Genomic DNA, 13,345 nt, shown 5'->3' on the forward strand with positions numbered 1-13,345 from the left:
AAAATAAGAAAACTGGGCAACATGCAAGCGTAGGATACTACATTTGAAAATATATTCTATTAAAAACAATTATAAACACATATGTTGGTTAAAAAGTTAAAAACAATTTTGTACTTCTCTGGTCCTCAGCAGCAATTGCCATGACTTGTAGGCTGTGCATCATCCTGGCTAAGATTCAGTGTGTATGTCACTTTCCTGGAGATTTTTTAAAAAGTTTTTTTGGGTAGTAATTACTAACCTATTGTTTGGCTGTGTTAAGTCTTTATATTGCACATCTGTAGTAGCACATAAATGTGCTGCCTGGATCTCCTAGAATCTCTCTTAAAGATTCAGTGTGCCTATTCCCAGCTTCTCACCCTCTGCCCTCTTCAGAGGATAGCCATGGACAACTCAATTTCATCTTGAGGCGAAGAACCTAGGAGAGCCATGGAACTTACACACCCCTAGAGTGAACTAGACCAGAGTATGCAAGCCAGCTCCTCCTTTGAGGGAGGAAAAATGCTAATATAATTTAGACTCTGGAAGTCCCTGTGAGATAAGACTGTTTTAATGTTTCTTGAAATAGCTCCTTTGATTGACTTCTTTCATTCCCTTTCCTGTTCCCTCACACGTGTAAGAGCTTTTCCTGGAGCATTTACGATATATCCTTGATATATCACTTATCCATGAATCCTCATCTCAGCATTTGCTTCTGAGGAACCTGAAATAATACACCTTCTTCTACATACTAGGACACACACACACACACACACACACACACACACACACACACGGGCATCATCTAAAAAATTTACTGTGTTTCTTTTATAACAAAATATACTTACAAAGGTTTTCCAATAAAGTGACACTCTCAAAATACAGTTAATTTTTAGTTAAATGTGATTTCCTATTGAAAACTTCTATAGATTCATAGATTACATAGGTGTTTTGTTTTTTTATCATGACAACTATGCAGAACATATAGGGAAAGGGGATCAAATCTACTAAACTATATTAACTAATCTTAGATTAGTTATTAACATAATTCCCACAGTTAAACCAGTTGCTTTATAAAAACAATGACACCACACCATTTTAATTATTTGTAGATATAAAAACTGCATCATCCTCCTCAGGCAGAAGTCACCCCTACTCAAGCAGCAGTGAAGACGAATCTGTACCGGAGGACGGGGAAATGCGCGCTGAAGATAGTGCAGATGAAAGTGACAGAACTCCATCTTCTCAGGAGTTGAGTGAAAATGATGAGCCAGGAAAATCACACCTTCCCATTGAGGATTCCTTAGAAATTGAAGGTCAAAAAATCATAAAGGCAGATGTGGGGATCAAGCCTCTGCCGAGAGAGGAAAGCTTGGAGAATGTTCTTGAAGAAACAGAGAATGGAACCCAAATGACTGCAGATGGCTTATCTGAGGAGTCCCGGGAACATGTTTCCAAGGAAGAAAAGGAAAATTACAGGAATAAGCTTTGGAAAGGAAGCACTGCTAAGGGGAAGGACAAAAAGGCAGGTCTCTATAGGGTGGAGAAAGGTGGTAAGTATGACCATTGAGTTGGCCTGCCGTTGTCCCCATGCATGGAAGTTGATTTTGGTCACTGCATTCTGCCAACGCTTGGGAAATACTACTGTGATAATGCCAGAGGGATTCAACTGTGTTCTATTTCTCTCTTTGTCACATAATCATACATGTATTTTCAGCTTGCTGTTTTCCTTCTATTGCATTTAAAAAATAACTTGATAAGTCTTATATGGCCTGTTTCCTATTTTCTGTAAATGTCTTCCTATGGTAATTCTGTCTCAATAATCAAATAAAACCCAGCAGGTGTCTTGTAGACAAGGGTGTGTGTGGCTTTTTAGAGGTTAATGCCAGCAATGCCATGTGTCTTTAGCTATATATGGACTCATAGACGTCCATAGCTAACAATGATAGGTGCTTACTATGTATCAGTTCTAAGCACTTACATATATTAACTCATCTAAGCTCAGTCGCCATAAGTTAGGTCCCATTATCATTTTTTTTTATTTTTTTACAGATGACAAAATCGTAGCTAGAGGAAGTAAGTTTCTAAGGATCGTACAGTGAATAAACATTCCTAGCATTTTAATTTAAGCAGAGCTGTTGCAGTTTCAAAAAAATGTCCTATTGTACCTGTGCAATAAACAGATTTAGATTTAGATAAAAATACAAAAATTTTATAGAAATCTCCAAACTTCACTTTGAGTGCTTCTATGAAGCTTAGTAACTTCCTGGCCCAGGGGGTTCCTGGGTGTGTAGGACAGTTCCATTTGACAGGGAAGAGGGGGAGTGTCCCAGAATAACCAGGTCCGGGTACCTTAGACACATGAAAGATCTGCTTTGAAGGACAGTGAAAAAACTGGGTTATGTTCTGTGAACAGTCTGATTCTGCCTGCCAGACATCAGGCTCTCCTGTAGCTGCACCCTGTGCCCTGTAACTCGCATCTCCATCCTTTCCCTGCTCTCGCTCATCTCTCTCCTTGGCCAACCTGGCAGGCATTCTACTTGATTCCAAGATAGAATTTGTTTTCACATTTAAATATTACTAAAAACCCATCTGTGTCTTAAAAGTTATACATGCTTTTCGTGTGCATATTTTTTTTAGAACCTTAAAAGCTGTTATCAAACCATGGTGGCCTACATCTAGGAATTGACAAGGTCATTTTTCACTTCAACCGTTATTACTGACCTTCTGCTACGTACAGGGCACCATGGTCAGTAAGAAATGTGTAAGAGAGGATGCCTCCCAGAAAATGTTGAAAGGAAGGCTTGGCACACCAGTAACGGGACAAAGTTCAGTAGCCATAGGTAAAACCAGAGAAGGTACAAATGCTATGGAATTTCAAAGGAAGAGAAGTCCCATTCGGTTAAAGACACCTTCTAAGTTTTTGGGAAGGACCTGTTGAGGAAGGCTTTAAAGGTTAAATATTATTTTGAAGGTGAACTACAGGAGGATAAAAGCATCCAAGACAGTGGGATACAGCAAAAGATAGAACCTTCGAGGAGGTTAAAAAAATAAACTCTAGAATGAACAGTTTGCAACCTTCAGCCCATGAGCCAAATCTGGCCTAGTACCTTTCTTTTTGCATTACCACTGAGCTTTTTTTTTTTTTTTTTTTTTTTTTTTTTTTTTTTTTAATGGTTGGGGAAAAATTCAAAAGAAGAAAAATACGTCGTAATGTGAAAATTATATTAAATTTAAATGTCAGTGTTACAAAATAAGTCTTATTGGAAAAGAGCCATGCTCATTCATTTGCATATTCTCCATGGCAGCTGTTGCACTACAAGGGCAAAGTGAAATCGTTGCAACAGAGACCCTGTGGCCTACAAAGCCCTAAGAATTCACTCTCTGGATTCTTACAGGAAAAGTTTGCCAACCTCTGCCCTATGATTATAACACAGGTATCTCCAACATTGTCAAGAGGATTTTGCCATAGATGAGCTAGGAGTCTTATTAAAATACTAGAGTCCTGATGTACAAAATTCATGCAAGGGGCTTGGCCTTCACAACCCTGGCTTCTTCTGGAAAGTCGTTCAGCTGTCCAGTCTAATTGGCATATTATGCTTTTATTATTATAGATATTTAAAACTCTTTTATAAAATAATTCAAATCTTTGATCTTGGATTTCATTGTTCAGTTCAGGTATGTATAATATAGAATCTAGGAAATGTGTACAGTTTGACAAGCTGCTGATCAAAAAATGTAGAGATAATACAATTCAAGTAGTAACATTGACATTATTATTTTTACTTTAGTTGACTTCAGTTAACTAGATAGTTTACCTGGATTGATAAAAGTAGACATTTTTCCTGTGAAGTAAGATGCACATATGTAGGCTGTATTTTGGCAATGGATCGAATAGCAGAAATACTGACAGGATTATGTCACGTGGAAGAGAGCAGGTTTCCTTTTTTCTGGATTTGTGAAGTGTACTTGTGTACACTTATTATTTTTCTCAAATGTGATGGGAACTCTGTGTTCTTGACTTGATAACATCTATAATTTAAAACATTTTACTATCTTTTTATTAAGGTTCAGACTAGATTGTAAGTTTTGTGACTATCTTTCTTAAACTCTAATATATGTACTAAGTCCCTTTATCAGTATCTATTTTTCATGAGCATCCCAGAAACACTTAGAAAATAGGGAAAGGTAGTTTCATAACATTTAGAAAATAAGGAAAGATAGTTTTAAAAAAATTACTACCCACAAACTTATCACACAAATACTCACTTTTAACATTTGGTCAGGCTTTTTATTTCTAAACGTAGGGTTACAAAGTTATGTTGTCATCCTATATAATAAAATTCTAATATTCAATCAACCGAATGGCAGAATGACTGGCAGAACAACCAGTCACTGTGATGCACACTGACCACCAGGGTGACATGCTCAATGCAGGAATTCCCCCAGCCAGCAGGCTCCAGGCCAGCCACCATGGGTGCCAGGGGGGGGACCACCCCCCCAATCACCCTGCCAATTGCCCCACAGATCAATTGCCCCTGATCACCAGCCAGGCCTAGGGACCCTAGCCATGCATACATTTTGTGCACCGGGCCTCTAGTATTTTTATAAAAAATATATATTTTTATTCTTAACTTTATATCCTAAGAATTTTTATGTTTTTATGTAATCTTTCTGAATATGATTAATGTCTGCTGCTTATTACATCCTGTAATAAGGTTTTCTCATAATTTAATCATTTCTTTATTGTTAGATATTTATACTTTTTTTCTATTTTCATTACTATTAATAGAATTCTAGAATACTACTACTTATGGTAATTTCAAATTTTTAATTTTTAATTATTTTCTTAGGGTAGGTAGCAAGAAGTATAATTTTTGGATTTAAGTTTATAAAGATTTTATGGTTTTAGCTAAATAAAATTTTTTTTTTTTTGCAAAAGATTGCTTGGAAAGTTTAAAAAATATGGAACAGATGAGAATAAAATGAAAGCTGAAGTCTTACTTGCCCAGCCTCTTCTCTTTACCAAGAGTTAGATTTAATGGTAGATAACAGATTTTATAAAGGATTCCAGAAAATTTTCTTTATATACACATGAATAAATGTATTCATATTACATATACATATATGTTATTTTTATATACAGATAAAAACATGATATATTTTGTTTTATAGCTTGATTTTTTCACTTAAACTGTTTCTTGGGTATTTTTTTATATCAACACACATAATTGTACTTTATTCTTATTTACTAAACATGCTAATTATTTGTATTGCCTTTTTTATAACTTTGAAAATTTTCTGAAAAATATTTTGCTTTCTGTGCAAAAACTGATATATTTGTTATATGGCCCACTTTCCACAAAATAATAAAATTTTTGTGTTATGAAGTCCAAGAGGCAGATATTATAAAGTACAGTGGAAAAATAAGTAGTAGGTAAAACAAAACAGACTATATAAAACATTGAGAGTGATACAGAAGGATTAATGCTATTAAAATCTAAGAATGAGTAGATTATAACAGTTGGGTTCTGATATTATAAAGTACATTTTTAGTATATTTTTAAGATATACTAAAAGAAATGATGCAATAAATATGTAAATATTTAAAATAACAAAATAAAGAAGTGATAAAAATTCCCAAAGATCTTTATAAACATTTCTAAGAAAATTAGAGATAAATCATCTAAGAAGTGATTGCATCATGTGTTATACTGATTTTGATGCCAAATAAAGAGATGATGGCTAGTTGTTCTTTCTTGAATCTTCAGTTAGATGGCTCAAGGAGAGAGAGATGGAACAAAAGTTACATGCTTGAAATGAAGATCATTTAGATGACTAGGCTGCAAAACACACCTTACATGAATTAGACTAGAAGGTTGTTGCAGATTGAAATGTGTATATTTTATTTAGATTCCTGGTTAAACCCTTAGGTTAAAATGCAATGGGGGCTGAGATAATATATAAAAGATTATCATACTTGTCTGGTGCTGAATTAATCATTTTAAAACTAGAGAGAATAAAAATTGTGAATATATTAAAATAGGTCTATAGGCAAAAATATTACATACAATTAATTATGTTTTATAGTATATAAACTAACATAACTTAATCTTTCACCTAAAATCATAGCAGTGGCTAAATTAGTAAGTACTACAGTCAATACCTTTTACTATAAGGTTGAAAATATAAAATGATCTTTTCCTTCTAATTATTTTATAATATATCTCTATTAGGCTTTATTCAGTGCACAAAAAAATCAGGTAAACTGATATAAAATATGAGTTGAATGCAACGCAATAGAAAATGTAAAATATTATAATTGCTGGCTTCTATGAGAGTGTCTTTGGAAGTCAATTTAGTATTATAGGACATAGTGTTATTTTAGTGTGCTTATTTTTCTCTTATATTTAGCTTAAGTTGCCTCAATACATGATGACACAATCTTTGCAATATGTCTTAATGGTGAAACAATTCAGAAGTATTAATTTGTGAAGCTAATATGTTATACATTATGAATATAAATAAAATATTAAGAATAAAGCATTGTAGTGTAAAGTATAATGTAAAATGTGTACAGAAGTAGGAATTTTATACTTTTGTATGTGAATCAGGAGAAGGCGTGATGCTTGGCCAGGTAATTCAAACCTAAATAATGTTGTGAGACTAAAGAAAAATGCAATTTTATTACAATGCAAGCAAGATAGAATAGTTCTGATAAAAGGGAAAGAATGCCATGTGTTATGTGTTGCAGTCTAAAGTAAACACACAAAACAATATACAAATGTAATATAGAATCATATAGCTGAAACCTATATAATTTCATCACCCCACTCATCATCACCAATATCACCCCAATAAATTAATAGCAAATTAATTTTTAAAAAGAAATTCCTCCAAATTTGAAAATACATAAATAAATAAGTACACTTTTGAGTGAAATCTGAAAGCATGTAGTTGTTTGTTCCAATAGACTTTTTATCAATAAATATTTGTTGGGTATTTGCCTAATCCATACAGTTATTCATGTGAACATAACAAAGTCCATTATATTATATTGAAATTATATTGAAATTTATATTCTAGGGGGAGATGTATATCTGTGAAAATAAATAAGTGAAAATAAAAAAGTCCTGCAGTATCTAGGCAAATTACTGGAGGAAAAATAAATCTGGGTGAGGGAAAAAGAGTGATGGTTTGAGGAAGGGTTAGTATTTTAAGGATGGGCTCTCTGAGGAGGGGACATTTGAGCAGAGACCTGAATGAAATGCAGAGGTAAGCCACTCTGTCATCTGAAGTAAGAAGAAAGAGAGGGACCAACAAATGCAAAGACTCTAAGTTGGGGGCACAGTTGCTGAATGAAGGATTGAAAAGTAGGCCAATGTAATAAGAGAAGAATGGACAATCCAGGGAGTGGTCAAAGATGAGACACTTTGTGCCATGTGGAGGATTTTATTCTGAGACAGGAAGCTATTTGAAAAATTTAAGTGTAGAAATGACATAATCCAAAGTTGTGAAAAGATCACTGTAGCTGGATAGTGAGGAGGATAGACGTTAGCTTTCTGCAGCAGCTACCTTTGAACAGCTGTGGTCATGAGTTTGTAATTAATCTTGGGTGTTTATGAGCTATGTGTCAATGCCAAAGGCAATGCAGAAGCATCTTTACTGTGTAGGTGGATGATGTTAATCATGCATTTTGTCATGGTGAGTTGTTGGGAAGATAATTGATTGGCTACACAAAGAATGATCAAAGCACAGGAATAGTTTTCAAGGTGACCAGAAACTTGAATCAGATTTGGATATATAGTTTTTCTGCTTTTATGGCCTTTTTACATTCTTAAAATTCAGATGAAAAGTCCTTGGTAAAACTTTCTTCTGTTATTGAATTGCTCAGAATTCTTAGCATGCTCTAAGATGAAATTTGTTTTGTTTCAAAACAAGCAGAGGAAAGGGAATTAATTTAGAAAGCTTGCCTACTAATATTAAAATCATATTCTTGACACCACTTCTAATTACTAAATTATCAAATATAGAAAGAATTGTTGGAAATTGTGACATTGTTACCAATAGTACAGAGACATAAGGCCATTTATCATTATCAGTAAAATTGCTCATTGATACCTCCTTTTCTAAAGAATGATAAAAATTTATCAAAAGCATTTAAAAACATCATGTTCTTTGGCCCAACAATTGCAACTTCAGAAATTTATCTTAAGGGAATAGTAAAAAATAAATAAAAAATGATTTTAAGTGGTATTTAATATAGCTTTATAATCATGCACACACAAAAGAATATAGCTCAATATCAAATAGGCAATTTGTTAACCAAATTTTAGTAAATATTAGAAAATTTTATGCAGTTATTTAAGAAATGTTTTATTTAATGGTTAGTGAATTGGTCACAATATATTGCTACATGAATAAAATGGGATACAAAATGCTATCTATATTCGGTAGAGTAAAAAATACTCAAAAATATATAAAAATGTTAACTAATAATTCTTTCTGAGTTAGGGCAATTTTTATTTTCTCTTTTGTACTTTTTATCGTTTTAAGCTTTAGATAATGAATATGTACTACTTTTATATTTAGGGAAAATACAGTACATATTATTTTTAAATACACACTTTTATAATAAAAACACAAGAATATGTTAGTGTTTAAAAACATCTTAAAATAGCCTATATCATTTGAGTTGACAAAAAGGCTTTTCTAAGAAATTCGCTATATGACTCTCTTCCATTTTGCTACAAAGCTATGAGATCTGACAATGACCTTTGCTTTTCATGGTCATCTTTATGGAGAGGTAAAAGAGAGGAACCTTGAGGGATGAAGGGCTAACTAGAGAGAACAAAGTGACTGCTGGACTGGGAGTCTCAGCATGCAGTCCTCCCTTAATACAGGTCAAAAATGGTTAAGGTTGGACACTGGCCAAATTCTTGCTTTTAAGATTCAGTTTCACAAGAACTGGGGGGAAAATGACCAAGTTAGGCATTTTCTGATCTCACACTTAATAAGCCCTTGATGCTCAGGCTAGGGTCTCATTCTTGCTGAATCAGAAGCAGGCAACAGCTAACTGTACAGGTTTTCATCTACTTCCAAAGCGTAACCCTCCAAGGGCAAGCCAGCAGACATGGGCAAGTGGTGGTTACAGTCCTGAGACAGAGGGACTTCATGCTACACTGTCAATCCTGAGTGAGTTGTAATGTTCAGATTATACTAGTGCTGTTTTGCTTCTTAGAATAATTTTTTTGGTTCAATAGCTGCTAATTATTTTCATTATTGCTTATTATTAGTGTAAACTTATTTCTTAAAAATTTTTATTGAGGTATAATACAATTTTAGATATACAACATAATGATTTGATATTTGTATAATAAGCCATATTTCTTTACAGCCTATGGTCTACTTGGAAATAAACCTTAGATGTCTTGTTGGCTCTAATGAAACAAAGCTCCGAGTAATTGCTACACAATCAGACTTCCTCCCTTTGCCCTCTTCTACCATCCTTGGGATTTCTAATGCTCAGTCAGCCAAGCAGATTTATATGCAAAAACCTAAAACACTGCTTGTTTAAACTCTTTAGTTATGCAGTGTTAACATTATTGGAATGAGGAAGATGATCTTTAACTTACATGTTTCTAAAGTTCCTAAAATAAAGGTTGACTTGATAACAAACCCAACTATAACCTAATTTTCATAAGTTGATGTCATCTCTAAACTATTAAAAACATTTTTATTTGGCATATTATATGAATGAGGAAAATAGATGTTAAAAAAAACTTTTAAAGGGAATACATTTGAACTATATAATGTGCCTCTTCTTTTTTCCATTCTTGTTCCTTTAAGATTAATGTAAAGTCATTCTATTGCCTCCTTCCCCAAAGCTAATAAGACAGACATTACACTCTGCTTCTAAACAAGAGAAATCAGTAAGTAGCTAACTTAGAATTAATCTTAAACCAAGCAAGAGACCCCATTCTAGTTATATTTTTTTCAAAGTCCCTCAACTGAATCAGAATATCTAAGAGGAAAGAAAGGAGGAAGTGTGAGAGGGAAGAAGGAAAGAAGGAAGGAAGGAAGGAAGGAAGGAAGGAAGGAAGGAAGGAAGGAAGGAAGAAGGAAGGAAGGAAGGAAGGAACGAAGGCAGGCAGGCAGGCAAGGATATTTTGGAGAGATCATGTCTGATCTAGGAGGGCAGGTCTAGATGGAGTGTTACTTGAGTTAGCTTTGTTAACCATAAAGTAGTATAATGCTAGATGTCAGGGAATTAGGGACACAGCTCATCAGATGATAGGCAAGGAATGGAGACAGGGACATGTCAGAAACTAAAGACTTAATTGATATTACAGTGTTGTCTAGAATCATACCACATTGGGTGATGCTACATATAATACCCATGCTCATCATCATCATGATCATAACTATTATTTACTAAGTGCTTAAGCACTTGCTAATAGTGAAAGATAAGTATGCTCCATATATATTTTTCTTAATGGCGGGATTGGGGAGTAGATTTACAGTTATTTGTGTAGAAAATAATATAATAATAAATAATAATACAAGAATAAACTGTGTTTCATGTACTCAAAACTTTAAACCTATTTTTGCCAACCCATGTATTTAATTCTCCCAATAATCATTGAGTAGATATACCTCTATTTGACAGATGGGTAAACTGAGGTTTAGATTTAGGCTAAAAACTTTCCCATGATGACACGATTAGTATGGAGTATGGGACTTGAACTTTGGTTTTTGTGTTCTTGAGATTTTTGTGCTAGTAACCACCTGCAGATAACAGGAATTTCTATAACAGCTTTTGATGTCAAATTTATAGGAATCTTGTAATAGCTTTTTTCCTCTGTCCACATGGAATGAGTATTGAGGTCAAATCACTAAAATCTACTAATGAATAAAATAGTATAGTCAGCTCTGGTAGTTTTAACAATTTAAAATAGCAGTGGTGATTTGTGTTCTAAAAGCCATAACACAACTTTCTGGAAAGTAAAAGGCAACCAAACTTCTTTCCCAATCATTCTATTGCATGTGCACTTGCATATCTGTCACTGCTTCTGGCTGTTGTCATTTTTTTAATGCAAGCATTTCTTTGCATGGGTATCTATACTTCATAATCTATTATCTTTTCTTTTTAAAACCATAGATTGGAACTATTTAATTAATAGATTTTTAAAACAAGGTTACATATTCATGTGAATGCTTTAAAATCAATCCCATATGCTGAAATGATGTGAAATAGCAATGTTCCCATGACCTGTTTTTATACATCTTGATATTTTATATAATCTGCAATCAGTTGGACAGATATTAGGTGGAGCTGTGGAACTTGGCTGCCACTACCCCTATGATGCTGAGTCTGGTGAGGGGGAGAAGCTCTTGACCAAACTGGAGATTGACACAGGTCCAGGTAAGGGCACATCAGTACTTAAAACAAAACAAACCTTCAGAAATCCTTGGCCAAAGTCAGCCCCATTTCCATTTTTCATCTTTTCATCCTTGTTCCTCCTTTTCCAGGTCTATTTTCTTTTTAACTGATAAGTGTGATGGCAAGAAGGGCTGAGAGGTCTCAAGGGGAGTTTTCAAGCTGATAACAGATGTAAATGTTAATTTATGAATATGTTGGTGTATAGAATGAAAAAAAAAATTGGAATTTTTGATTATAAAAATTTTTGGATTATAAGGAATTTTGGATTATAAAAAACATTGATAGGGATTTTCAGATTCACTCTTCTTTTTATAGACTGCCTCCCAGTTTGTTGACTGAATAGGAGGGTTGAAGACATGGATAGCCAAAGCACACTTCAGAATGACTTATTTGAACTCTCTATATTTTAAAAATTTAGGAAATAATTTATTGCCATCAGCATATGACCTGGCTCTTGATGCTGAGCGTTCCAGCTGCCAATTAGTGACCCAACAGACGTGACTCATGCATATCTGCTCAATCATCCTCTGTCCCTGAAATCAGGATTTCCATGTGTTAGTGGGTGACTTTTAAAAAACCCTGATTTGAATATATTATTATGGGGGGGAGGGGAATTCTTTTTATTCATTGTATGGTCACATTACCCCCACCTCAAAATTTTAATGGTAGTCATCAAGCTCTTTGAGGTATTTGAGATTTTACCCTATTTTTATGCAAATAAGTTAGCCAGCCATAGTTTCATGAATGCTAACAGAAGACCCAAGACTTCCAGGTCAGAGGGGGAAAAAAACTTTATTATTCACAAAAAGATAGCCGGTAGCTAGAATATTTGCACTTATGTTGGTTTCCTGAGCTCCCATTCCCCCCAGGCAATGTGAAGAAGGCCAGGTGACATGTGAACATGCAGTGGGGTGAGTTGTATGACGAGGGCCCTGTGCTTGGAGAATCTAAATCTTTTGTACTAGGCATTAAACCTGAGGAGTTCCCCAAAACATTCTACAGTTCTACACTTTGTTGTTAGATCAAATCCAGTTAAAGCAAGAACATATAATACATTGTAAGCAGTGGGAGGGAAACATGGGAGGAAGATTCTGTAGGGCTCTGTGTGCGCCAGGCACTGTGCTAATCATCTTATGGTTTACTGTCATAAGAATTCTGTGAAATTCTTTTCTATTTCTATGTTATGATTAGAGAATGAAGGCTTAGCAAGGCATTATTTCCCAACTTCATACAACTAGTCGGGGGTGGGGGGGGGGGCATTCTCACCCAGGTCTGTCTGACTCCCAAGTATGTACTCATTCCACTAAACCAAATTCCCCCTCTTTGTGAATATTGCTTGCTCTCTTATAGTCATTCTTTCAAAAGCCTGTGGGGTAACCATTAAAAAAATGTCATATTTTTGTACTGATATTTCTTAGAAGGGCTTCAATTACTCCTTCTCCCTTGCTTTGGGAATGTCATGTCTGACTCCCCAACAGTGTGTGCTCATGTAATAGGTCAGCTGGATCCCATTAGTACTTCCTCTTTTTAAATGTAGGCATAGTATATTATTTCTTGGTGGGTAGGCAATTTTATTCCCCTGTTTTTCTGAATGTTCTTTAAATAATCCATAATTTTAGAGGGCAGTTTAGCAAAACAGAGGACTTTATTTAAATGTAATTCATAACTGAATTTTAATATATTTCATTTAGGAATTTGAATAACAGCAGATATATTATTAAAGAAACTTGGCATGCTTTGTAGTTTCTCACTGTTTTAAATCAGAAAATAGTCTGTAATGAAATAAAATGGACAATATTATTTTAGGTGAATTGGCTGCATGTTCTCTTGAGTGAACATTTGGTCCAACAGTTTCCTCTGGGACCTTCTATGTACAATTTTGTAAATAACCACTATGATATGCTGAAGACAGTCTATAAAAGTCAA

The 13,345-nt window shown here is 34.3% G+C and overlaps 1 protein-coding gene across 1 annotated transcript in view; it reads left to right on the forward strand.

The window, feature by feature from the left end:
• The window catches only part of ERICH3 (glutamate rich 3), a 104,030-nt gene that overhangs the window by 84,122 nt on the left and 6,563 nt on the right, over positions 1 to 13,345 (forward strand). The window contains exons 12-13 of the mRNA XM_084873890.1: positions 1,089 to 1,529; positions 11,291 to 11,401. Of these exons, the coding sequence (XP_084730016.1) occupies positions 1,089 to 1,529; positions 11,291 to 11,401 (552 nt within the window). The remainder of the gene's footprint in view (positions 1 to 1,088; positions 1,530 to 11,290; positions 11,402 to 13,345) is intronic.

This window comes from Pipistrellus hanaki, assembly GCF_964339955.1.
Source record: "Pipistrellus hanaki genome assembly, chromosome: 2".
Classification (NCBI taxonomy): Eukaryota; Metazoa; Chordata; class Mammalia; order Chiroptera; family Vespertilionidae; genus Pipistrellus; species Pipistrellus hanaki.